This window comes from Zeus faber, assembly GCF_960531495.2.
Source record: "Zeus faber genome assembly, chromosome: 21".
Lineage (NCBI taxonomy): Eukaryota > Metazoa > Chordata > Actinopteri > Zeiformes > Zeidae > Zeus > Zeus faber.
In genome coordinates, this window is record NC_137208.1 from 746562 (window position 1) to 771993 (window position 25432).

At 47.9% G+C, this 25432-nt stretch overlaps 1 protein-coding gene across 1 annotated transcript; it reads right to left on the reverse strand.

Moving 5' to 3' along the window:
• Positions 1-271: 271 nt before the first annotated feature.
• cand1 (cullin-associated and neddylation-dissociated 1) lies at positions 272-25432 on the reverse strand. The gene is made up of 26 exons (XM_080022052.1): positions 25215-25432; positions 21740-21815; positions 21576-21643; positions 20376-20530; positions 17104-17227; positions 16407-16494; positions 13024-13192; positions 12837-12942; positions 12393-12538; positions 12034-12185; positions 10370-10507; positions 9665-9806; positions 9172-9380; positions 8874-9042; positions 8630-8719; positions 8348-8501; positions 8012-8249; positions 7700-7888; positions 7476-7619; positions 7239-7377; positions 4364-4540; positions 3816-3911; positions 2865-3034; positions 2528-2692; positions 1757-1864; positions 272-1412 (listed from the first exon to the last, which is right to left on the reverse strand). The coding sequence occupies exons 1-26, from the start codon at positions 25280-25282 to the stop codon at positions 1188-1190; spliced, it is 3705 nt and encodes a 1234-aa protein (XP_079878178.1). The 5' UTR covers positions 25283-25432; the 3' UTR covers positions 272-1187.

Below are 25432 nucleotides of genomic sequence, written 5' to 3' on the forward strand. Positions count from 1 at the left end.
AAGGTAGTAACGTGGTAGTAATGTGATAGCAACGCGATGGGGGGGCGACCCGGACCACCACAGGACGGGGTGCGACCCGGACCTCCTCCCGCTGACGGGGTCAGAAAACGGGAGTAAACTGTTTACAAACTCAAGGAAACACCACCCCCAGTGGCCACCACCAACAACTGCACCAACACTATCTTTTGAAGGACAGGAAGTACTTTTTGACGGATAGTACTTTTTTTTTTTTAAAGACAGGAAGTCCAAACAGACAGAAACAGGAAATGAATTCAGGCAGAAATGAACTTTTTTTTTTATTCATTGGGAGATTTAAGAACAGACCAGAACAACTGACACCAAACAAACTAAACCTCCATCAGTTGGACCATAGTCCAGTCCGGTCCGGTCTGGTCTGGTCTAGTCTAGTCCGGTCTGGTGGGGTTTAATCTGGTCCGGTTTAGTGTAGTCTGGATCAGTCCAGTCCTGTCTAGTCCTGTCTGGTCCAGTTTAGTCTGGTCCAGTGTAGTCTAATCTGGTCGGGTTTTATCTAGTCCGGTCTGGTTTTGTCTGGTCTGGTCTAGTCTAGTCCGGTTTCATCTAGTCTGGTCTAGTTTGGCCTAGTTTAGTCTGGTCTGGTTCAGTCCAGTCTGGTCCAGTTTGCTCAGTGCTCCACTGCTCTGGTCTGGACAGATGGGACCAGTCCTCTCTTCCTCCATCCCTCTCATCCTTTCTTCTGTGAGGAAAGGAGGGGAGGAACTAGGACTCGATTGGGCCCATTGGTCCACAAGCTGTTAAGCCCCGCCCCATCTCCTATTGGTCGGTTTGAACCTCAGTCTCTGGTGCCGTCAGAACCTCCTGGAATTAGAAAAACATGGAAGAAAAAACAAAGAAAACTGGAAGCGGAACCTGGAGTGGGATCAGCCAATCAGGGGGCCGCTCTGAGGGAAGGGGGAGGGGCTTCCCAGCCGCCACCCCAAAAAAAAAAAAAAAAAAAAAAAAAAAAAAATTCTCGTGGATTTATTAAGATTCTTTTGATGTTGTTCTGCTCGTCGTCTTTTTGTCCTTTTTTTTTTTTTTTTTATCTGAGCCCGGGACTCTGAAGTGCAATGCATCATGGGAACAATGCGGCTCGCTGGGAGGAGGCAGAGCTGAGAACAAGGCGTAGTGTCTACGGACTCCGTGCCGGCTCCCCCTCGCCTCCCCTTCTAGCTGGTGTCCATGGACTCCATGCTGGCCGAGCCGGAGTCCCTCTGGATGGAATCAAAGATGGCCGCCAGCTCCTGGTTGGAGCAGATCTGTGTCTGGAAGTCGGACATGAGCGGCGACTTCTCGGCCTCAGGGATGGACAGTAGCGCCACCACTGCCCGCATGGCGGAGCGCTTCAGCTCGTCCTGCTTCTCGAATTCCTGCTTCACCGAGTTGGCCTTCACCTGGGGACAGCAGCACATGCAGTACTCAGTACACGTCGTACTTTGCACATTGTACACACAGCACTCAGTACACACATACGATATGCCTCAGAAGCTGTCACCAGGTTGTCCAGCAGGAGGCACCACTATCACTCTGTAGGTGGGAGGAGTTATAGGGAGGCGGGAGGAGTCATCCTACCTTGGTGGTGTGGCTCCACAAGTCGGTCCTGGGTGTGTAGTGCTATGTATGTACTACTATGTGTGTACTAGTACCTAGGTAGTACGCGTACCCTCCAGAGGCTCCAACAGTCAGCCCAGCCTGGGTGTGTAGTACTATATGTGTAGTGCTATGTGTGTACTAGTACCTTGGTAGTACATGTGGCCCTCAGAGGCTCCACCAGTCGGTCCAGTCTCTGCAGGACGGCGCTCGGACACAAGGAGGAAAGTCTGGCCAGCATCAGGAAGGTCAGCATCTGGAGTACACACAGTACATAGTGTGTAGGAAGAACACAGTACACAGTATTTTAGGAGAACACACAGCACACAGTATTTTAGAAGAACACACAGTACACAGTATTTTAGAAGAACACACAGTACACATGTGTCCTCCCCGTGGTTGAGGAAGATGTCAGGCAGAAGGGTTAGCGTGATGTTAGTGTGTGGATAGCGTGGTCTGGGTGTGTACCTTGACATGGTAGTGGTCTTGGTGTGTACCTTGACATGGTAGTGGTCTGGTGTATACCTTGACCTGGTAGTGGTCTTGGTGTGTACCTTGACGTGAGAGTGGTCTTGGTGTGTACCTTGACGTGAGAGTGGTCTTGGTGTGTGCCATGACATGGTAGTGGTCTTGGTGCGTACCTTGACATGGTAGTGGTCTTGGGCGTGTACTTAGACATGGTTTTAGTGTGTACCTTGACGCGTAGTGGTCTTGGTGTGTACCTTGATGTGGTAGTGCTCTTGGAGTGTACTTAGACATGGTTTTAGTGTGTACCTTGACGTAGTAGTGGTCTTGGTGTGTACCTTGACGTGGTAGTGGTCTTGGTGAGTACCTTGACGTGGTAGTGCTCTTGGTGTGTACCTTGACCTGGTAGGGGTCTTGGTGTGTACTTTGACGAGGTAGTGGTCTTGGTGTGTACCTTGATGTCGTAGTGGTCCTTGAGGCCGTCCTCCACGTGGTTGAGGAAGGTGAAGATATCCAGCCGCTCCAGGCAGCTGTCCAGGAGCGTGTACATGCACTCAAACGCTGCTTTCCTCAGATCAAGGCCGTCGTCCACCGTGTGCTTGAAGGGACCCATCTCCACCTGGAGCACAGAGAGGGGGCAGAGCTTACAGAGGTGGACGGCATAGAGGGAGGAGTTGCAGAGAGGGAGGAGTACTAGAGATGGGATAAGGAGCCAGACAAGGAGCCTTAAGGGCTCTGGGAGGGTAGCTTGCAACCAGTGTGTAGTACTGCAGTACTGTGTCTACTAGTACCTCTCGGATCAGCTCCTTGCGGACCTTGGTCTCGTGGTACAGCTTGGGCAGGATCGAGTCCAGCAGCTCGCGGATCAGACTGGGCTTATTATGGGCTGCAGAGTTGAACGTTACCAAGGCAACGCGACGCACGTTCAGGTCTGGATCTTCCAGGGTCTTCAGGAAGTCACCTGGGGGGGGGGGGTGAATATGTAGTGTGTAGTACTCCCTATAAAGTTCTTCAGCAGGGGGAATATGTAGCAGAGTAGTAGTGGCTCTATAGCTACGACTACTCATTACTACTCTTCAGCAGGGGGTCTATGTAGCAGTGTAGTAGTACCTATGGAGTTCTTCAGCAGGGGGTCTTTAGAGTGATGCAGTCGTACCTATGAAGTTCATTAGCAGGGCATCTAGGTTAGGGTTACCTTTGTGGTAGTACCTGTGGAGTTCTTCAGCAGGGGGTCTATGTAGTAGTATCAATGGAGATCTTCAGCAGGGGGTCTACTTAGTAGTAGCAGTGTAGTAGTAGCCTAGTAGTACCAATGGAGGTCTTTAGCAGGGGTCTCTATAGCAGTGTAGTAGTACCTATGGAGTTCTTCAGCAGGGGGTTTATGTAGTCGTGTAGTAGTAGTAGTAGTAGTCTAGTAGTACCTATGGAGTTCTTTAGCAGGGGGTCTATGTAGCAGTGTAGTAGTAGTACCTTTGGAGTTCTTCAGCAGGGGGCCTATGTAGTAGTGTCGTAGTAGTAGTAGTGTAGCAGTAGCGTAGTACTAACTATGGAGTTCTTCAGCAGGGGGTCTATGTAGCAGTACCTATGGAGCTCTTCAGCAGGGGGTCTATGTAGTAGAACCTATGGAGTTCTTCAGCAGGGGGTCTATGTAGCAGTACCTATGGAGCTCTTCAGCAGGGGGTCTATGTAGTAGTACCTATGGAGTTCTTCAGCAGGGGGTCTATGTAGTAGTGTAGCAGTACCTATGGAGTTCTTCAGCAGGGGGTCTATTGCCTGGGGTTGGTCGGAGATGGTAAACTTCACGGCGGTGACTACGGAGCTCCTGGCGTAGGATGATCCTACACACACACACACACACACACACACACACACACACACACACACACACACACACACACACACACACACACACACACACACACACACACACACACACACACACACACACACACACACACACACACACGTCAAAGGACTTCACCTGTTTGTCGTGTGACCATGAGGTCAGAAGGAAGATCCCACATCAGGAAGTGGGAGCTTCCTTCTGAGGTCCACAGCAGGCCAGAAGCCACGAAGCTTGCTAATAAGGTTGTGACGAATTAGGTTATTACTATTCAAGCTGTGAATAATAAAGTTGTGACAAAACAAGTACAGACTGAGTATGAAGTTGTGACTAAAGTTGATATTCATAAAGTTGTTTGTAACAAAGTTTGTCGTAATGAAGGTGTTTCTAATAAAGTTGTACTTATAATGTTATGACTCATAAAGTTGTGACTCATAAAGGTGTTACCGGACAGCAGGTAGGAGTGCAGGCGTGGCAGCAGGCTCTCGGGGTCGATCAGCGTCAGTCTTCCCAGACACTCTGCCACCACGTTCCTGGTTCCTTCCTCTGGACACTCACAGTGCGTCAGTAGAAGGGACCACACGGCCTCCACGTAGGGCTTCAAACCGCTGACACTGGAGGAGCCTACATCGTATAGAATAATATACACAACTCACCGGTCACTTTAGTTGTTACACCTGTTCAATTGCTTGTGAACACAAATAGCTAATGAGCCAATCACATGGCAGCAGCTCATTGCATGGAGGCATGTAGACGTGGTCAGGATGACTTGCTGAAGTTCAAACCCAGCATCAGAACGGAGAAGAAAGGGGATTTAAGTGACTTTGAACGTGGCATGGTTGTTGGTGCCAGAGAGGCTGGTCTGAGTATTTCAGAAACTGCTGACCTACTGGGATTTTCACGCACAACCACCTCCAGGGTTTACAGAGAACGGTCCCAAAAAGAGAAAATATCCAGTGAGCGGCAGTTGTGTGGACGAAATGCCCGGTTGAGGTCAGAGGTCAGAGGAGAATGGGCAGACTGGTTCCAGACGATAGAAAGGAAACAGTCACTCAAATAAGCACCGGTTACAACCAAGGTTTGCATCTATAAGGCACAACACGTGGAACCTTGAAGCAGATGAGCTGCAGCAGCAGAAGACCACACCCGGTGCTGCTCCTGTCAGCTCACAACAGGAAACTCAGGCACCAACAATGGAGGAATAGAAGATTGTAAACACGTTGCCTGGTCTGATGAGTCTCCATTTCAGCTGCCACCTTCAGATGGTCGGGTCAGAATGTGGTGTAAACAACATGAAAGCATGGCTCCATCCTGCCTGGTATCAAGGGTTCAGGGTGGTGCTGGTGGTGTAATGGTGTGTTGGATATTTTCTTGGCACACTTTGGGCCCTAAGTAGCAAGTGTGCATGGTTTAAAGGCCACAGCGTAGCTGAGTATTGTTGCTGAGCATGTCCATCCCATAATGAGCACAGTGCAGCATCTTGTGATGCTACTTCCAGCAGGATAATGCAGCACGTCACAAAGCTCAAAGCATCTCAAAGTGGTTTCTTCAACATGACAATGAGTTGACTGTACTCCAATGGCCTCCACCCTCCACATGTCAATCCGGTAGAGCAGCTTTGGGAGGTGGAGCACCGGGAGCTTGGCCTCCACCCTTAAATTATACGCTCCAGGTCAGGCTTCAGACCGCTCACAGTGGAGGAGCCTACATCGTATAGAATCTTCATTTCTGAGCTGTTCCCGTTAGTGGCCACAGTAAATCATCTGCCTCCAACACCTTGTGTTCTGCGCATCTTCCTCCCTGACACCACCCGCCTGCATGTCCTCCCTCAGCACCTCCATAAAGCTTCTCTTTGACTTCCTCTTTCCCTCTTGCCTGGCAGCTCCACCCTCAGCTTCCTTCTCCCAATGTAACTCATCTCTCCTCCACACATGTCCAAACCATCTCAATCTGGCCTCTCTCACATTTCCACCAAACTGTCCAACCTGAGCTGTCCCTCTAATGTCCTCATTCTTAATCCTGTCCATCCTTGTCCCTCCCAATGAAAACCTCCACATCCTCAACTCTGCCACCTCCACTTCATCCACCTGCCTTTTTGTCAGTGCCACCGCCTCTAAACTGTACAACATGGCTGCTCTCACTACCGTCCTGTACACCTTCCCCTTCACTCTGGCTGGAACCCTTCTGTCACACATCACTCTGGACACTCTTCTCCACCCACTCCTCCCTGCCTGTACTGTCTTCTCCACCTCTCTCCCGCACGCTCAGGTGCTTTGGATGGTCGACACCAAGTACTTGAACTCATCCGCCTTCTCCACCTCCACTCCTTGCATTCTCAGCTTTTCCTTCCCAGCTTGGTCCCTTTGTCTTGCCAATCGGTACAAGTCCTTTTCTCCTTCCATACTGTCCAACCTCTCATACAACTCATTGTACGCCTTTTCCTTTGTCACTTCTCTCTTCGCCTCGTGCCGCATCAGCTTGTACACTCCTGTCTACTTTCTTCATCTCTCTGACTATCCCATTTCTTCTTTGCCAACCTCTTCTGCTCTATGCTCTCCGCTCTCCTGTACTTCCTCATTCCACCACAAAGAGTCCTTGCCTTCCTTCCTCTTCCCGCATGATACACCGAGTACCTTCTTGGCCGTCTCCCGCACCACTTCAGCAGTTGTTTCCCAGTCATCTGGTAACTGTTCATTCCAACTGATTGCCTGCCTTACCTCTTCCCTAAATTGCATGCAATATTCCTCCTTTTTCAATTTCCTCCATTTTATCTTTGGCTCTTCTTTCACTCTCTTCCTCTTCTTGGCCTCCAGAGTCATCCTACAGACCACCATCCCATGCTGCCTTGCAACACACTCCCCTCCGACCACTTTGCAGTCACTAATCTCTTTCAGATTGCACCTCCTGCATAAGATGTAGTCCACCTGTGTTCACTGTCCTCCACTCTGGAATGTCACCCTGTGTTCCTCCCTCTTGTTGAAATACGTATTCACAACAGCCAATTCCATCCATTTGGCGAAATCCACCACCATCTGTCCTTCCATATTCCTCTCCTTGACACCATACCTACCCTTCACCTTCTCGTCACCTATGTCTCTGATCCCTTCGCCAACATGCCCATTGAGATCTGCTCCAAAGAATACATGTATTATTCTATACGACTAAATCGTATAGAATAATATATACAAATTCATAGGCTCCACGTAGGGCTTCAGACCACTCACACTGGAGGAGCCTACATCATATAGAATAATATATATATTCATAATAATACGCTCCACGTAGGGCGTCAGAGATGTGTCTCTCCACCCACCCGTCTCACCTATGATCTCCTTGAGAGAGTGCAACAGCAGGTACTGGCGTTTGGGTTGAGAGGAGATCTCCTGCAGGACGAAGGGAAGATACTCCGGAAGGTTCCCCACCGCGATGCTTCCCAGGGCATAGGAGGCTGCTGACTTCACCTGAGAGAGAGACAGGTGGAGGCGAGATAGATAGTCAGCCAGACAACCAGGTGTTCAGATAGGAAACCAGACATAAAGGCTGGAGGTCAAACAGGCACCTCCTCGCTGGGGGAGCAGAAGGCTTCCAGGATGACGGTCTGCAGCTCTGGCTGACCGCTCAGGTCCACGTGGTGGCCCACCTCCCCCAGAGCCAGCAGGGCCAGCAGCCGGATCGAGTCCGTGGACCTGCTGTTCTTTACATCCTGCGGGAGAAGGCGGTCAAACTGGTCAGACCGTGTATATTGCTGCAACAGTAAGGTGGTGCAATTAACAGATAGGGCACCTGGATGAACTGGCCCACTACGGCGGGTCCTTCAGAGGGACAGGCAGTGGTGAGGGCAGCTACACACTTGGCGATGGAGCAGTACGCCTGTTTGTGGCTGAGAGCTGAGCTCTGGGCGTAGACCGGCCCCGTCAGCATGCGCAGCAGGTCCATGTAGCCCAACCCAGGGCTCCCGGTCCCCACAAGGGCCTGCACACAGCGAGCAACAGAGATAAACCCATCATTATCTAAATAAGATTTAAACTTTGAAAGAAAACAACACTCTACCTTCTACCGTGTAGACCTTGACTACATAGACATGGAACCAGCTACCTGGTAGAAGTCCAGCATAGCAGCCAGCGCCCCGCCCTGCAGCAGTGGAGATCGAACCAGGACGATGAGCTGGCTGAGGATGGATCCTCCTGCCAGTGGGGCCAAGGACGACGGGTGGGTGCGGGCCAGCGTGGACAGAAAACTCAGTGCCACCTGTGACACGTGCATGTCGCTCTCCGAGATCAGGGCGGGAAGCTCAGCCAGGACAGCGTCCACCATGGAGGGGGTCACCGCCGAGCTGAAGCAATGACAATACGGTAAACACACTGCAGTACATGCATAGTACCTGCAATAAACTGTGGTACATACTGTATATATATCAAGTAGTAGTACTACCTGTAGTTGCGTAGCAGAATGTCCAGAGCTGCTAGCGTGCACAGCTTAAGCGCCCTCTGGTTCTTCCGCAGGAACGACGCCAGGATGGGGACAGCCTCCGGCAGGACGGGCCCCAGATCGATGTTCAGCCTGGAGCCGGCGATCAGTGTCAGCGCTGCCACGGCAACCAGACAATCAGACAATGGCTAGTCTTACAATAACAGAGAGATCCTTACAAGCCGCTACCATGTCACTAACATGCTGTAGTTAACAGGCGGAGCTTCATCCGTGGGCGGAGCTTACCTTTGACAGTAGTCAGTCTGGTGATCTCGTTCTTCAGGCGTTCTAAGAAGATCAGCAATGTTCCAGGAAGCTCGTTTGGCAGGTGGTCACCTAGGAAACCAGAGGATCAACTACCATACGCCATCTTTGTCCATATAAGGACTTCCCTGATCTCATTGCCACAAGGCACGTCCCCTGATGACCACAGTATTTCCGTCTAACTGTGGCTAACAGGAAGTCAGCCTAGCGGTTGCTTACTGGTTACCTAGGTTACAGATGATCTGGCCCATACAGGAAATAGCGCGCTCCTTCACTTCCTGGTCGATGTCGGCCGCCTTGAGGCGCCGCACAGTGCAGCTGAACACGTCCTGGACGTAGGGGGCGGGGTCAAAGCCATCCGAGTTGTCTGATTGGCCGTCCAGAGGCCTGATCACCTGGGAAGGGAGGGAGGAGGAACCATTAGGTGAGGGAGGTGCAACACCGTCACCACCGGGATTGGGGGTTGTATTCCCTGGTTGGGGATGCTATTCCCTGTTGGGTGGTGGTGGTGGTGGAGGGCCTACCTTGACCAGCTGCTGGGTGACCAGCAGAGCCTCGGAGGTGATCTTGTAGAAGGGGTCTCCCACGCAGGCCACCACGGGTGGCACCAGGGCGGAGACGTGGGGGTGGAAGGTCTGGGCTGGGTGGTGCAGCAGCACCACCTGTAGGCAGGACAGGGCATCGATCTTCAGGTTGGAGCTGCTGGACCTGTCGTTTAGGGAGAAGATGATTCCTGCAGGAGAGAGAGAAGAAAGGTCTGATGAAGGTCTGGAGGAGATGCGATGGTCCAATGGAGGTGTGGTGGCTGATGGAGGTAAGGTGGTCTAATGGAGGTCTCAGCTATCGAAACACCCTACTCTCAAGCTAGACATTTGGGTCATAACTTTGGACCTTTTAGGCCTACTGCTCCTGGTAGTACAGTTTGTACCTGGTATAGTGAAACTTGTGGTAGTACCCGGTATGAATAGTGCTACTTGTGGTAGTACCTAGTATGAATACAGGCTCTTGTGGTAGTACCTGGTATGAGTAGTGGCACTTGTAGTACTACTGCTCCTGGTAGAACTGTCACTAGCTCCGTCAGGAGGTTGAAGCAACACTGTCGTGTTTTCACACTTTTCTCCTTCAGCTGTCGATGCAGAGCCCTCACTATCATTGGAACCTGAGAGACAGACAGGTGGATAGAGAGACAGGTGGTTAGTGGTTAAGTGATGATCCTTATTAGTACTGTGCAGTACCTGGCTCTGTAGTACTACAGTAGTAGTGCAGAAGTACTTGGCTCTGCAGTAGTACCTGGGTCTGTAGTAGTACTGTAGTACCTGGCTCTGTAGTAGTACCTGGCTCTGCAGTAGTACTGTAGTACCTGGCTCTGTAGTAGTACCTGGCTCTGCAGTAGTACTGTAGTACCTTGCTCTGCAATAGTGGAGTAGTACTGTAGTACCTGGCTCTGCAGTAGTATCTGGCTCTGCAGCAGTGCAGTAGTCCTGTAGTATCTGGCTCTGCAATAGTGCAGTAGTACTTGGCTCTGCAGAAGTGCAGTAGTACCTGACTCTGCAGTAGTGCAGTAGTACTGTAGTATGTGGCTCTGCAGTAGTGCGGTAGTATTGTTGTTCGTGGCTCTGCAGTTGTGCAGTAGTAGCTGGCTCTGCAGTAGTACTGTAGTTCCTGGCTCTGCAGTGGTGCAGTAGTACCTAGATCTGCAGTAGAGTATTAGTACTGTAGTACCTGGCTCTGCAGCAGGCTCAGGGGCGTCTCCTCCTGCTCCATGGCGTCGGGGTCGTTCCAGTTGGCTGAAGGTTTGGTTTGTTTCAGCAGCGACAGGAAGGCGTGGAATACGTCAGCCTTTACGTTCTCCTCCCGCTCCTGGAGTACATGGGGATAAACACTTTATATCATACATACACATATATTAATGCACTTGGTATCATACATACAATACTACCGTTCTGTGAGATGTTACCCTACATATCAGTGACTTGTCCTCCGTCCAGCTAATGATATTTTGACAGTTTTCCTGTTCATGGTGAAGTGTACGGGTGAGGAAGCTCACTTCCTGTTATACTACATCACATTATTATTATTAGTATTATTTCACAAAGGTTTGCTGCACTACTCCTCTCATAGTTTTCCATTTACATGGACATAAAATACATCAAAGCCTGTGTCTGTCTCTACTCGCAGGCTATTACTTTGTGGAAGGACTGTAGTGTTTTCACATGAATCCAGTTTTCTTGACTTGGCTCAAGAGGTTTCTGTAAATGGAGTGGCCATTGTGACTAACATTTCAATCCTCCCACAGCTTTGCACACCATCAAATCTTCAATATTTTCGCACTTACTCAAGCAGAAACCAGTGCTAACAATAGCTCTTAAGCTATGAGAATTTGTTTGGGTAGTGTGCCCCCATACACATCATGGTAAAAGTTAATCATCATGCTCTACTTGGAAGGGAAAATCTTTCAAACAACAGTTCTGCATCGCTGTCACTTTCTCAATTGTTCCCCAATGACCCATGACCCTGTTCTTCAAAGGAGCAATAGACAACTTTTGTGCTGCTGTCGCAAAAACCACCGCATGTCTTTGGGACCGCTCAGAGTGCTCTGGGAAAATGATCAACACAATTTGGAAATAAGCGAAGAAAGAAGCTTGTTCACTTAAATGCTTCATTGAATTGTCACAATTTTAGTTGAATTTGATGTATTTTTATTGAGCAATCATAGACATAAGCTACTTTCACCACATGGTAGGAAGCATAGCTGCTTCCTACTCTTTTCTGCTTTCTTTATTATTCCTTTCCACTCTCGTTTATATTGCGGATATGTCCAAATACATGGAGAATCAATGCCAAAAAAAGGCCAACTACTGATAAATCTGTGGCCTCTTTCCGCCATCTTGTGTGCTGTAAAACTCTTCAATGTCGCATGTCATGTCCCGCCTCCTGCACGCTCTAGCCAGGCCCCGCCCCTCGTCTAAACCGAACTGAGTATTTCGAGGTGGTGTAAATGTGTCTGACACGGACAATATCCGGTATATAATATATTTTGATAGGGGTCAAAAGGTAACTCCGGACAACGTCCAGATAATCAGGCATGAACATTATCTGCACATTTAGTCTGGAGTGCATGTGTGAAAGCAGCTATATACACAGACAGCACATTGACTGCTTCGGCCTGTTTATTAGCCGCCATATTAGAACGGGCGATACCGTAAAGAAACCTTTTCTGGATAAAATGCATTATAACGTTTACATTTCTAGACCCATTTCAATTAGTGTTTTTACATTCGAGGGTTTCTGATCTACGTGGAATAGTTTGCTCCACCGTCCGACGTTTCCGCTAATGGTAAAGGGGAGATGAAGAGGAGGTGAAGAAGATGTGAAGATGACCACACCTTGAAGCGAGAGACCAGCGCCGGGGAAACGGAGCGGTAGAACTCCGGCAGCATCTCGTGGCGACTGGAGACGACAGCGTCCAAACACTTTGCAGACGCCCGACGCACCTTCCAGCTCATGTCGTCATCGTCGCTGTACTCATCATCACTTCCTGTTGAGAGAGATGACATCACTTCCTGTTAGGAGAGATGACATCACTTCCTGTTAGGAGAGATGACATCACTTCCTGTTAGGAGAGATGACATCACTTCCTGTTAGGAGAGATGACATCACTTCCTTTATCATTATGCTGAAAACACCCACCTACATATGAAGTAAGAACTAACTGACATGCTGACAGGCGTGGTGAGCATGGTACCTTGGTAGTCTTCATCGTTCTGCTCTGCGTCCATAGCGTTGTCATCCTCGTCTTCGTCGTCGTAGTTGTAGTTGGGGTCATAGGTCAAGTAGCGCAGGCACAGGGAGATCACCGTGGAAACGTGGGGGTACACCTCCTTAGGGCACCTAGCAACAGTATTCAAGGGGACAATCACTATGACAACACTGTACCTCCTGATGAAGACTCCAAAGACTGGATGCAGTACTCTGTGTATTAGCACTGTGTGTACCTCCTGATGAAGGCCTGGATGCAGTACCATGTGTATACTATGTGTATTAGTACTGTGTTTACCTCTTGGTGAAGGCCTGGAAGGAGTATGCTGTGTGAAGGCACAACTACTAAATACACAGTACTGTGTGTACCTCCTGATGAAGGCCTGGAAGCAGTACTCTGTGTATTATTGTGAATTAGTACTGTGTGTACCTCCTGATGAAGGACTCAAAGGCCTGGATGCAGTACTCTCGCAGCTCGTCGTCATCCACGTTACAGAACTTGACCACCAGGGGGATGATCTTCTCCAGGTACTCGCCTGGAAGCACAGTATGCAGGGTTTCACCAGTAGGACCAGGATGCTAATGTGAGTGCAGTGTGTGTGCGGGTGTGCACGTACCGATGCGGTGGCCTGCCTGACGGCTGATGGCGGCCGTGGCCTGGATGTAGGTCCTGGTGGTGGACATGTTATCATTGCGTCCCAGCTCCGACAGCAAATGCTCCACCAGCTCCACGAACACCAGGTTCCCACAGGACATCACCAGGTGGCCCAGCGCCATGATGGTCCTCTGGGGGATACACGAGGACACAGCTCAATTAAGCGGGGCACAAACCCGTTGTCAGTATACTCAACAAGTTACTTCTTTAAATGTAGTTCCAGGCTTCTAGGGGGTGCAGAGTGATTCTGTGACACTAATTCCAGAGTGAGGTGTCTGCATTTTATACACACGAAGTGCACACTTCATTAGGTACACCTGTACAATCCAATACACCAGCTCTGCCATGAATTCTACTTTTATCTTTTTAAGTTTACAATGCTCTTTTTTTGTTGACATAGTCAGTAATGTGTTAATTCAATGATAGGTTTATGACATACAGTAGGCCATAGCTAAATGTGGTGTTGTACTGAACTACATTATATTCAGGTTTCAAATTTTTTGTCCTCCCTATTGACATGCATGAGGGGGACAGAATATCAGTACACTTACAGTACACGTACAGCGTTCAGACTTTCGACCAACTCTCTGACCAGTCTGTATTGTACCTGTATTGTATTGTACCAATACAATATTGCGGCGGCTCAACGTCAAGCATCTTATCGCGTATCACCCTTCATATACCATATATACACTTTATACATTGTATACATTTCATCTCCGTTCCCAGTCTGTCTTGTTTCCACAGTCTGTCAGTATTCACTACACTAACGTTCGCAATCGGCACGCCCCCTTACCATGAAATAACACTATATACACTATATATACCAGCCACACCCCCTGACCGTGAAATAACACGGGTCCTCGCTTATAGACCAATTTGCTTAATGACCTGGTCCTGAGGAGTACCTGGACAACGCAGCTCAGTACAACACCAGCACCAACTATGACCTCCATGATGAAACATAACACTGAATTTAACTATGACCTCCACGAGGAAACATATCACTGAATTTCACTATAACCTCCACGAGGAAACATATCAATGAATGAACTGGCACCGTAAAAAACCCTCAACATTATAGGAACATAAAGCTACATTTTTGGCTGAGCTGCTCGCTCAAGAGGTTTATTTGTCACATAGATAAACATACAATCATACATATATGGAGTGAAATGTCATTGCAACGCACCCGGAGATTATGTACCAAACTGAACACAATAGCTAACTTAATTATTTGCCTGTCCTTGTTGTCTGCAAACTTGATGGTGTTGGAGCTGGACCTGGCCACACAATGATGTGTGTACAGGGAGTACAGTAGGGGGCTGAGGACGCAACCCTGGGCTGGGCTGTGAGGAAGTCCAGCATCCAAGCAAACAGCGGAGTACTCAGTCCTAGCTCCCGCAGCTTGACAGCCAGTCTGGTGGGGATATGGTATTGAAAGCTGAACTATAGTCAATGAACAGCAATCTCAGATAGGCCCCCTTCCGGCCATCCAGGTGCGTGAGCATGGTGTGCAGTATCTGGGAGACCGCGTCATCTGTGGATCTGTTCGGCCGGTACGCCAACTGCAGCGGGTCAATGGTGCGGGGGAGGGAGGCGCAGATATAATTAATCAGCCTCTCGAAGCACTTCATGAACACTGAGGTGAGGGCCACCGGACAGTCTTCATTCAAGCAGGCAGATCTTCGGGACAGGGATGACGGTGGACCTCTTGGACGGTACCACCGACTCGGTCAGGGATGCGTTGAATATCCTAGTGAGCACCGGGAATAGCTGGTTAGCACAGGTCTTCAGTACTCGTCCAGATATGCCATCTGGGCCCGCAGCTTTCCTGGTGTTCACACGCATCAGAGCCCTCCTGACGTCATTCTCAGACACAGAGTGCACACTCATCCCCAGTGGTGTAACTCCAATCAGCCGGCGAGTTAGCGGTGCTGTTGCCAGACTCAAACCGCACATAAAAAGAGTTCAGTTCATTGGCAAGGGAGGCATCCACACTCGTGGCTGGGGAGGAGCTACTCTTGTAGTTCGTAATAGTCTGCAGCCCCTGAAACAAGTGTCTGGTGTCCCATCTCTCCATCTGTAGCTCCACTGTGTCCCTGTATGTCCGTTTGGCATTCTTCACCACCCTCCTCAGTTTGTATGACACCGCTTTGTAGTTGCCCATGTTGCCAGTTACAAGACCCTCGTTGTAAGCGGCCGTGTGAGCATTCAGAGCACCGCGGATGGATTTATCGACCCACGGTTTCTGGTTCGAAATATCCGGAAACTTTCACCGGGGGAACGATGATGTCTGCTGACGTGGCTATGAAACTCACAGCTACTTCCGTAAACTTGCTGACATCACTGGAACTTGATTGGAACAAGTCCCAGTCTACGTCAGTCAGAGCGTCCTGAAGCACGGCCTCTGATTGGTCCGACCACTGATTTACGTCCCTCGTCACCACCGTTCAATGTACGATGCACGGCTTGTTAACAGGAAGTGACGAGATGGCCGTATGATCTGACTTCCTGAAAGCAGGGAGCGAGACGGTCTTGTATCCGTTCTTGTACGGTGTGTAGCAGTGGTCCAAAGTTCTCTCCCCCTGGTGGCACAAGTGATGTGTGGATCCAAATTAGGCAGAACTTTTTTTAAGGTTCGCCTTGTCCCCAGCCACCAACACAGCCGCATTGGGATGTTTGTTCTGAAGTCCACACAACACAACATACAAGTCCGATAGTGCAGAGTCGGTACCGCCTCGTTTACCACGGTGTTTCCTCCGTGGGCCCACCTGTGGAACAGCCACTCAGTTGTTGTTGTTGTTGTTTTCCTGGTTGGTAGCGTTGGCGCGTAAAATCTCCGGCGGCCACTCTGAATCCGTGGATAAAAAGTCCCAAAGTTGTTCATCGAGGGAAATTTTTATATCCATGAGTGCATTGCGGTCGTAGGAGATCACTGCCGATGAGACAGTGATAAAATACTCAAATGTGCGTAATCGACGTGGAGCGTTTGCACAGGCAACCGCAAGGGGCGGCGCCACAATGGCCAAAGTATTGGAATCTTATTGTATTATGCAGGATTATACAGGTGTACCTAATAAAGTGCACACTGAGTGCGTTATAGATTTCATTATCAGAGGAGATAGCAATTTGATTATTGGATTCCATCTTGAGAAAATACTAAATAACTAATAAGGATTATTAGATTATAAATTGTTATATCATATGATTATTACATTATAATATATCAACACAGTCTATATATTTTATAGTAAATAAGTGATTAGATTATCTGTTTTACTGACTGATTTTAAAATGAACACTGGGGGTGTTTGTTTGATAAAGGTGAGGTCAAAAGGTCACCTTGCGGACAGCCAGTCTGGGCGAGGTGAGTTGAGGGAGCAGGCAGCTGAGGATGGAGGGATGGAAGTTCACCAGGAGACCCCCCTGTCTGAAGGAGAGCCCAACTAGTTAGTCTGCTGACTACCCACAAAGCAACTAGTTATTCTGCTAGACTGCCCACCCAGCAACTAGTTAGTCTGCTGCACTACCCACCCAGCAACAAATTAGTCTGCTTGACAACTCACCCAGCAACTAGTAAGTTTGCTAGACTACCCACCCAGCAACTAGTTAGTCTGCCAGACTACCCACCCAGCAACTAGTTTGTTTGCTAGACTACCCACCCAGCAACAAATGAGTCTGCTTGACTACTCACCCAGCAATAGTAAGTTTGATAGAGTACCCACACAGCAACCAGTTAGTCTGCTGGACTACCCACCCAGCAACTAGTTTGTCTCCTAGACTACCAACCCAGCAACTAGTTTGTCTGCTGGACTACCCACCTAGCAACTAGTTTGTCTGCTAGACTACCCACCCAGCAACTAGTTAGTCTGCTGGACTACCCCCCCAGAAAATAGTTAGTCTTCTGGGCAAACCAGCACCCCCTGCTCTAATTCTTGACTGGTAAAATAGTAAGTGTCTGACGACTTCAAGTAACCGGTTAGTTAACCTAACAAACTAACCAGTAGGCAGTGAGACGGGCAGACAGTGAGACAGGTACCTGCAGAGCATGTCGGCCATGATGTCCAGCGCCTCCAGCTGCACGGACACGTCTTCCTGTTTAGCAATTGCACTGGTCAGACGACCAGTGATCTTCTTACACACACTGGCTGCCAGCGCCGAGCCTGAAGGTAGTACACAGTAATACACACTGGATGCCAGCAACGAGCCTGAAGGTAGCACACAGTAATATACACTGGATGCCAACAACAAGCCTAAAGGTAGAACACAGTAGTACACAGTATTACACACTGGATGCCAGCAACGAGCCTGAAGGTAGCACACAGTAATATACACTGGATGCTAACAACAAGCCTGAAGGTAGTACACAGTAATACACACTAGATGCCAGCACCGAGCCTGAAGGTAGTACACAGTACTACACAGTAATACAGACTGGATGCCAGCACCGAGCCTGAAGGTAGTACACAGTAGTACACAGTAATGCACACTGGCTGCCAGCATTGAGCCTGAACCTGATGGTAGTATACAGTAATACACACTGGCTGCCAGCAGCGAGCCTGATGGTAGTACTCAGTACTACACAGTAATACACACTGGTTAGGGCAATCTTTAAGCAGTGGCAAGGGGTAGCTCTCCCACCGTAGAATTATATTGGTGTAGCACCGGTACTGACCACTAGAGGCAGGGTTCTGTGTAAATGTGTCCCACTACAGCAAAACACGCCATCTCGCACATTTCTAAAATGGCCAGGAGCAGCCAAATAAGTTGAAAAACCCTTTCTTGGAGGAAAAGGAGTTTTTCTAGATTCGAGTTCCTTTGTGTTTTTTTTTAATCTCTAAACGTATTTTCAAAACAGAGTTTGATTTACAAATAGTAGAAAAATGTTTAACCGTGGAGTTACTAAATATTCCCGTTAGATGACACGGGGAAACGCAGTTCCCTTACCGAGACGCTAAACAACGCTGAACAACGACGATCGATGGTTTCCTTTAAAGCGAGCGTCCAGGTGAAGATCATTCCTCCAGATTCCATGTGATGTGAGGTTTCAATGTGGAACCGTTTTGATAGAGTTCAACCTTTAAATCGTACACACACTGCTGTGAAACGGCGAAAAGAAAAACCCTTTGCATCACGCACCTACGTCACTTCCGTAAACGTAAACAGCCGGTTAAAGCGCAGAACAGGGGTGTTTCCGTCTCACTTGTCTGTGAAAACTTTCTTCTCCGTATCGTTATGGATTAGGTGAAGCGGGTGGAGGAAGCTCTGAATCATATCTCGGGCCTTAATCTGATCAGTGCGATATATCCAAGTCAGTGTTAGCAGCGTGTACTGGACTTCATTTTCCGCGATGATAGTCAGATCTCCGTAAGCGCCTCGGAGAACGACAGCGCTGCGGAATGTGATATTACTATTACTTGGAGAACATTTCAAACAGCGGATTTCAACCTTAATGGAATATTTTCAAGAACCACCGGAGGAGACCGACGATACGACTGTTGTTGTTACAACGGAAGAAGTTGATGACGTGATGAAGTCCGTTGAGGTTGGTGACAGATTTTCAGATTTCAGATATTCTGAGACTCATAATATTGATAGGCTCTACATTTTCTTGTGTTGCCTGTACTTTCAAACTCCAAAATAATTCCACATTTATAAAACATGTATATTCTTAGTGTTAAATAAAAGCTTCTATAAAAACAAAATTAGTTGTGTTGTTGAGCTGTTCGTGATTGGCCCATTCAGCAGTTTAAGTAAAGACAGTGGAGATGGTTGTGGACTTCAGGAAGAACGCTGCCCCATCACCCCCATCACCCTGTGTGACTCCCCAGTCGACTCTGTGGAGTCCTGTCGCTTCCTGGGAACCATCATCCCCCAGGACTTTAAGTGGGAGCTGAATATCTCCATCGTCAAGTAAGCCCAGCAGAGGACGTACTTCCTGCGGCAGCTGAGGAAGTTCAACCTGCCAGAGACGATGATGGTGCCCTTCTACACCTCCATCACTGAGTCCGTTCTCACCTCCTCCATCACCACCAAGGACAAGGGCAGACTGCAGCATGTCATTCGCCCACCACGTACTTTAGGTCATTTGGTGGCTTTTGAGATTTATTTCTTTCAGCATCATTTGAAAGTGGAGAATCAGAGCTTCCAAACAAGGTGTCACTTGTGCAAATCAAGCAAATATTTTAAAGCTATAACTTGTTAATGACAAGGATTTGGCAAACCATGTTTCTGAGATAATCGCCTTCAAAGTTTGACCCACACCAGCTTCATTCAGCTCCCACAATGCAACTGGTTGGAGGACAAACAAAGCCTCATGGCTACTTAATCCTGCTGAATGGGCCAATCACTGCTTTGTTCTTGTGTTTTGAGGGAACGTTGAACGTATTTTTGTTTTGAAAAAAGCTTTTATTTAACAGTAAGAAGAAACATGTTTTATAAACGTGGAATTCATTTTCCGGTGGTTCTTGAAAATATTCTGTTTCATCGTCACATTCGGGTTGAAATCTGCTGTTTGAAATGTTCTCCAAGTCTGGAGTAATATCACTTTCAGCGTCGCTGTGGGAGAACTGACTCATGGTGGAAAATGAAGTCCAGTACGCGCTGCTTGAACTGACTTGGATCTATTGCACTGGTCAGATTAAGTTCTGCGACATGATTGAGATCTTCCTCCACCTTCTTCTCCTAATCAACCAAAGTTTTCACAGACAAGTGAAACCGGAGCCTCATCTTGTTTACGGAAGTGACGGTAACGTCAGTGACACGCCCCCTCCACAACGCTGTCTCTGTGTGTGTATAAAACATGTAATATTTAAAGGTTGAACTCTATCAAAATCACTCTATCATATCACATGGAATATGGAGGAATGATCTTCACCTGGACACTCACTTTAAAGCAAACCATGGATATGCACTGTTCAGCGTCGGTAAGTGAACTGTGTTTCCCCACCTCATCTAACGGGAACATTTAACTCCGTATAACACTTTTCTATGATTTATAAATCAAACTCGGTTTTGAAAATACGTTGAGATAAAAAAAAAAAAAAAAAAAAAAAAACACAAAAGAACACAAATCTGGAAAAATCAAATTTTCCTCGAAGAAAGGGTTTTTTCCAACTTATTTGGCTGCTCCTGGCCATTTTAGAAATGCACGAGATGGCGTGTTTTGCTGTGGTGGGACGGGGACGGACACACACACACACACACACACACACACACACACACACACACACACACACACACACACACACACACACACACACACACACACACACACACACACACACACACAGTTGTAGTAGCGGTGCTGACCACTAGAGGCAGGGGGCAGCTCTCCTATCACTGTCTTGAGGCCGATGGAGGAGATGTCTCTCAGCTGCTCCTTGTCTGACAACATGTTGGTGCACAGAGTGTCCACGATGGTCTCCACCTGGTACTCCTTCACCTTGGACACCAGGGGACCCAGGCTGGGGGAGGAGTGACAGGGGGGAGGGAGCAAGACCGGGGGGAGGAAGACAGAGACAGGGGGAGGGAGACAGAGACAGGGGGAGGGAGAGTGTGTATTACAGTGTGTGTGTTACAGTGTGTGTGTTATACAGTGTGTGTTACATTGTGTTAGTATGTGTATTACAGTGTGTATTACAGTGTGTGTTTTACAGTGTGTTACAGTGTGTGTGTTACAGTGTGTGTTAGTGTGTGTTAAAGTGTGTGTTACATTACATTTTTACATTACATTTCATTTAGCAGACGCTTTTGTCCAAAGCCACTTACAATTGTTCAAACACCGACGGACGCAGCCATCAGGAGCAATTAGGGGTTAGGTGTCTTGCTCAAGGACACTACAGCATGCTAGCAGGAGGAGCCTGGGATCCAACCAGCAACCTTTAGATCACTAGACCACCAGCTCTACCGCCTGAGCTACCATCCCCACGTTACATTGTGTTAGTGTGAGTTACAGTGTGTGTGTGAGTTACGGTGTGTTAGTGTGTAACAGTAAGCGTGTTACAGTGAGCATTTTGCAGTGTGTTAGTGTGCGTGTTACAATGAACGTGTTACAGTGTGTGCTACAGTGTGTTAGTGTGTGTGTTACAGTGAGCGTGTTACAGTGTGTTAGTGTGTGTGTTACAGTGAGTGTGTTACAGTGAGCGTGTTACAGTGTGTTAGTGTGTGTGTTACAGTGCGTGTTACAGGCAGCGTGTTACAGTGAGCATGTTACAGTGAGCGTTACAGTGTGTTACTGTGTTACAGTGCGTGTTACAGTGAGCGTGTTACAGTGTGTGTTAGTGTGTGTGTTACAGTGTGTTAGTGTGTGTTACAGTGCGCGTGTTACAGTGTGTGCCTTACAGTGCGCGCGTTAGTGTGTTATAGTGCGCGCGACAGTGTGCATGTTACAGTGCATGTGCGTTAGTGTGTGTGTGCGTTAGTGTGTTACAGTGTGCGTGTGTTACAGTGTGTGTGTGTGTTACACTGTGTGTGTTAGTGTGTCTGTTACAGTGTGTATGTGTGTGTTACCATTTCACTGCCAGGTTTTGGACTTCTCCGTTTTTGTCTTCCAACAGTTTGAGAATCATCTTCACCACCTGGAAACACCACCATGTTGTAAATCATTGTTTACGTTCATATTCAACTCAGTAGCCAAACACAAGGTTCCTGACACACTGAACAGTGGCACACACCTTCCTCTCACTGTCATCGTCCAACTTGATAGAATCTTTCTGCAGCTCAGACATCAGGTCATTGGTGGCCATGAACCTGGCAGAGAGACAGACCGACAGGTGGACGCAGACAGAGGGAGAGAAAGAGAGGGCGGGAGAAAATGAGACAGGTAGAAACATTAGGATCACACTCTGTCTGGTTTCTTGTCACAACACGTTAGAGGATTATACGACGGCACAACCGCACCTTTCCACGGCCGCACAACCGCACCTTTATACACCGGTACAACCGCACCTTTATACATCGGTACAACCACAGCTTTATACGGCGGTATAAGTGGAGAGGTTGACTTATTTCACAGTGGAGGCCAAAGACTGTGGCTATTTATGTGACTTATATAATGCCCCTTTTGTAAATATAAATATCAAGTATAGAATTTGAAAAAATGCTGGTATTGTACCATTTTATGTTTATGGTACCTCTGTACTTTTTTGGTCCTGGTGTACCGCACAACCCTAGTGGTGTGTATGTATGTGTGTGTATCTACACTCAGTGAGCACATTACTAGGAACACCTGTACATTTACATTTAGTCATTTAGCAGACGCTTTTATCCAAAGCGACTTACAAGGGAGAATAACATTCAAGCTACATTGCGACAGAGATTAATGTAACAACAACATTAGTGTAACAATAAATACTGCTAGGTAGGGCTAAGTAATTGTAGGTTAGGACAGGAGGTACTCACTGAAGAGCTGGGTCTTCAAGTGCTTCTTAAAGACAGAGAGGGAGGTCCCTGCTCTGGTCATTTTTGGCAGCTCGTTCCACCAACGTGGAACTACAAATGAGAATAGCCTGGATTGCCGTGGCTGTATGGCCGGCAGAGCCAGGCTACGCTCATTTGACGAGCGCAGCATCCGGGGGGCAACATGTGCTCTTACAAGAGCATTTAAGTAGGCGGGAGCATTCCCAGCAGTCACTCTGTAGGCCAGCATAAGAGACTTGAACTTGAGGCGGGCGGCTACAGGTGACCAAGCGGCTACAGGTAACCAGTGGAGCTCGATGAGCAGTGGAGTAACGTGTGCCTTCTTTGGCTGGTTGAACACCAGTCGCGCCGCCGCATTCTGTATCATCTGAAGTGGCTTCACCGCACAGGCCGGCAAGCCTGTTAAGAGGCCGTTGCAGTAGTCGAGACGGGACATCACCAAGGTACACCTACGTATTTGTGCAGTTATCTAATCAGCCAATCATGTGGCATCTGTATAATGTTTCACATACTGCAGATACAGGGTAGGTGTAGATGTAGGAGTCACATCCTGCAGATACAGGTAATGTTCACATGAACCATTAGAACAGGAAACAATGTGATGTCAGCGGTTCTGTGGAGGAAACACCTTGTTGATGATGGAGGTCAACGAAGAACACTCAGACCGGTTGGAGCTGACAGAAAGGCTACGTCACTAAGATGACCGCTCTTTATAATACAAACAGGAAGCTGAGACTGCACTGGGCACAGGCTCCCAAAACTGGACCGACATAGCCTGGTCTGATCAACCTCCATCTCTGCTGAGAGTCACTGACGTAGCCTGGTCTGATCAACCTCCATCTCTGCTTGAGACACACTGATGTAGGGTAAAATTTGGTGCCGACAGCATGAATGCATGGACCGGACCTGTGTCAACAGTCCAGGTGGTGCTGGTGGTGTCATGGTGTGGGTGGTGGTGTCACTAAGCAACAGTCGTCTCAACGATGAGACGATGAGTTGAGTGTTGTTCAGTTTCCTTCCCAGTCACTGGATCACAACAGACAACCTTTGGGATGTGATGGAGTCAAGTCCTCCATCCTTCGGGAAGTCCTCCCTCTCTTCTTGTCCTCCATCATCCAGGAAGTCCTCCCTCTCTTCTTGTCCTCCATCATCCAGGAAGTCCTCCCTCTCTTCTTGTCCTTCATCATCCAGGAAGTCCTTCTTTGTTCAAACCCGTAAGCTGCACAATTAGTGATTTATTTCAGTTGTTGTATCATTTGATTATTTTATCCCCAAAATTCTTGAAATGAAATACAATCTGAATTCTCTTCTCAGTGTAAATACATAGGAGTTGTTGCTCTGGGAAAAAAAACAAAAAACAAAGGGAACAAATGTACCCCTCCCCAATTCTCATATCACAAGTATTATTTTTGTGTAGAAAATGCATGTACTTTAAGTTGTACTTCATGAAGTACTGTGGACTCTTAATTGTAATACTTTAAGTGCATTTAATAGCAAGTACTGCTACACTTCGACCTCAGTAGAAACTTCAATACGGTATGTTCTCCATCACTCAAGTACTTATTCCATTGAGGTATTTGTACTTGTACTTTAGTACAACACAGCTAGCCTGCAGACAAATGGACTCTTATCGAGACTAGTAGAACGTCGGAGCGCCTCAGACATGTTCATGTCACAGTTGAACAGAATGTCAGTTCAATCCTGTGTTCTACATGAAGATCAAACTGTGGCTTCAAGTCATTCAGCGGTTAAAGACGCTCTTTGTGACTCACTCACAAAGCCCTGAAGCCCCGCCCCCCGCTGGCTTCCACTTTATTCAAAGTTTATTAATATGACACGTGTGGCGTGTGCACGGCATGTCCTTGTGTCCCAGCGACACAGCACCTAGTGGAAGTGGATGGCCAAATAATCCAAGGACAGACAGACAAGTAAGCAGGCAACAGATAGACAGGCTGCCATAATAGTTAGACGGCCTTTTATACCCATGCATTGATGTTGTTGTGGATTACTCTGTTCGCATCTTTAAAAGATTTATTTTATTAATTAAACATAAATTTTTTCTGCAGAAGAAGCATCACCACCATGAAATGTGTTTACCTTCTGCTACAAAAGAAAAAAACGTATATACACTCATACATATACATATATATATATATATATATATATATATATAATATATATGTACATGTATATTGTATATGTAGACGCACACACATATATTTTATACACACACACACACACACACACACACACACACATTTTCATATACATACATACATACATACATACATACACACACACACAAACACACATATATATATAAATATATGAATAAAAGCCACGTTTCTATGCAGCTTGTGGATGAGTTAACGCAAGTGATTCCGACCCGAGAACATTATCCAACTGTTAGCACTATGTTATGAGCATAACGTCATCACTGGATTATTATTATTATTATTGTTGTGTTATTATATTAATAACATTATTTTACTGCACTGTAACACCACCATCATGTTGTTAGCATTATATTATTAGCATTAGCCGCTGCTCAAACAGGTGGAAGTTAGTGCCTAGCCTAGCCTAGCCTAGCCTAGCACGGCAGTCTAGGCCTCCGTCCCTGCAGCTGGCGGGGAGCGAACCGGCTAAAGCTCCGCTGTTCTCCGCGGGCTCTTTCCCAGCACACTGGAGGTCCGGGGGACCGATGCCCCAGAGCCCGGGAAAGCTTTTTACCTGAAGTCCTTGTCGCTGGAAGTCATCTTCTCCAGCAGGTTGGAGATGTGGTACGAGGCGCTCGCCATGTTGCCGCTGCTCCGTCACCGTGTTGGGGAGGATCCGCCGGAGCGACCGTAGCGAGGCTGTATGACCGGGAGGTGCGCTGGGAAACACGGGCAGAGAACAGAGAAGAGCACGGACGCAGCTGGTTCCTCACCGCGGGGCTTCGCTGTGTC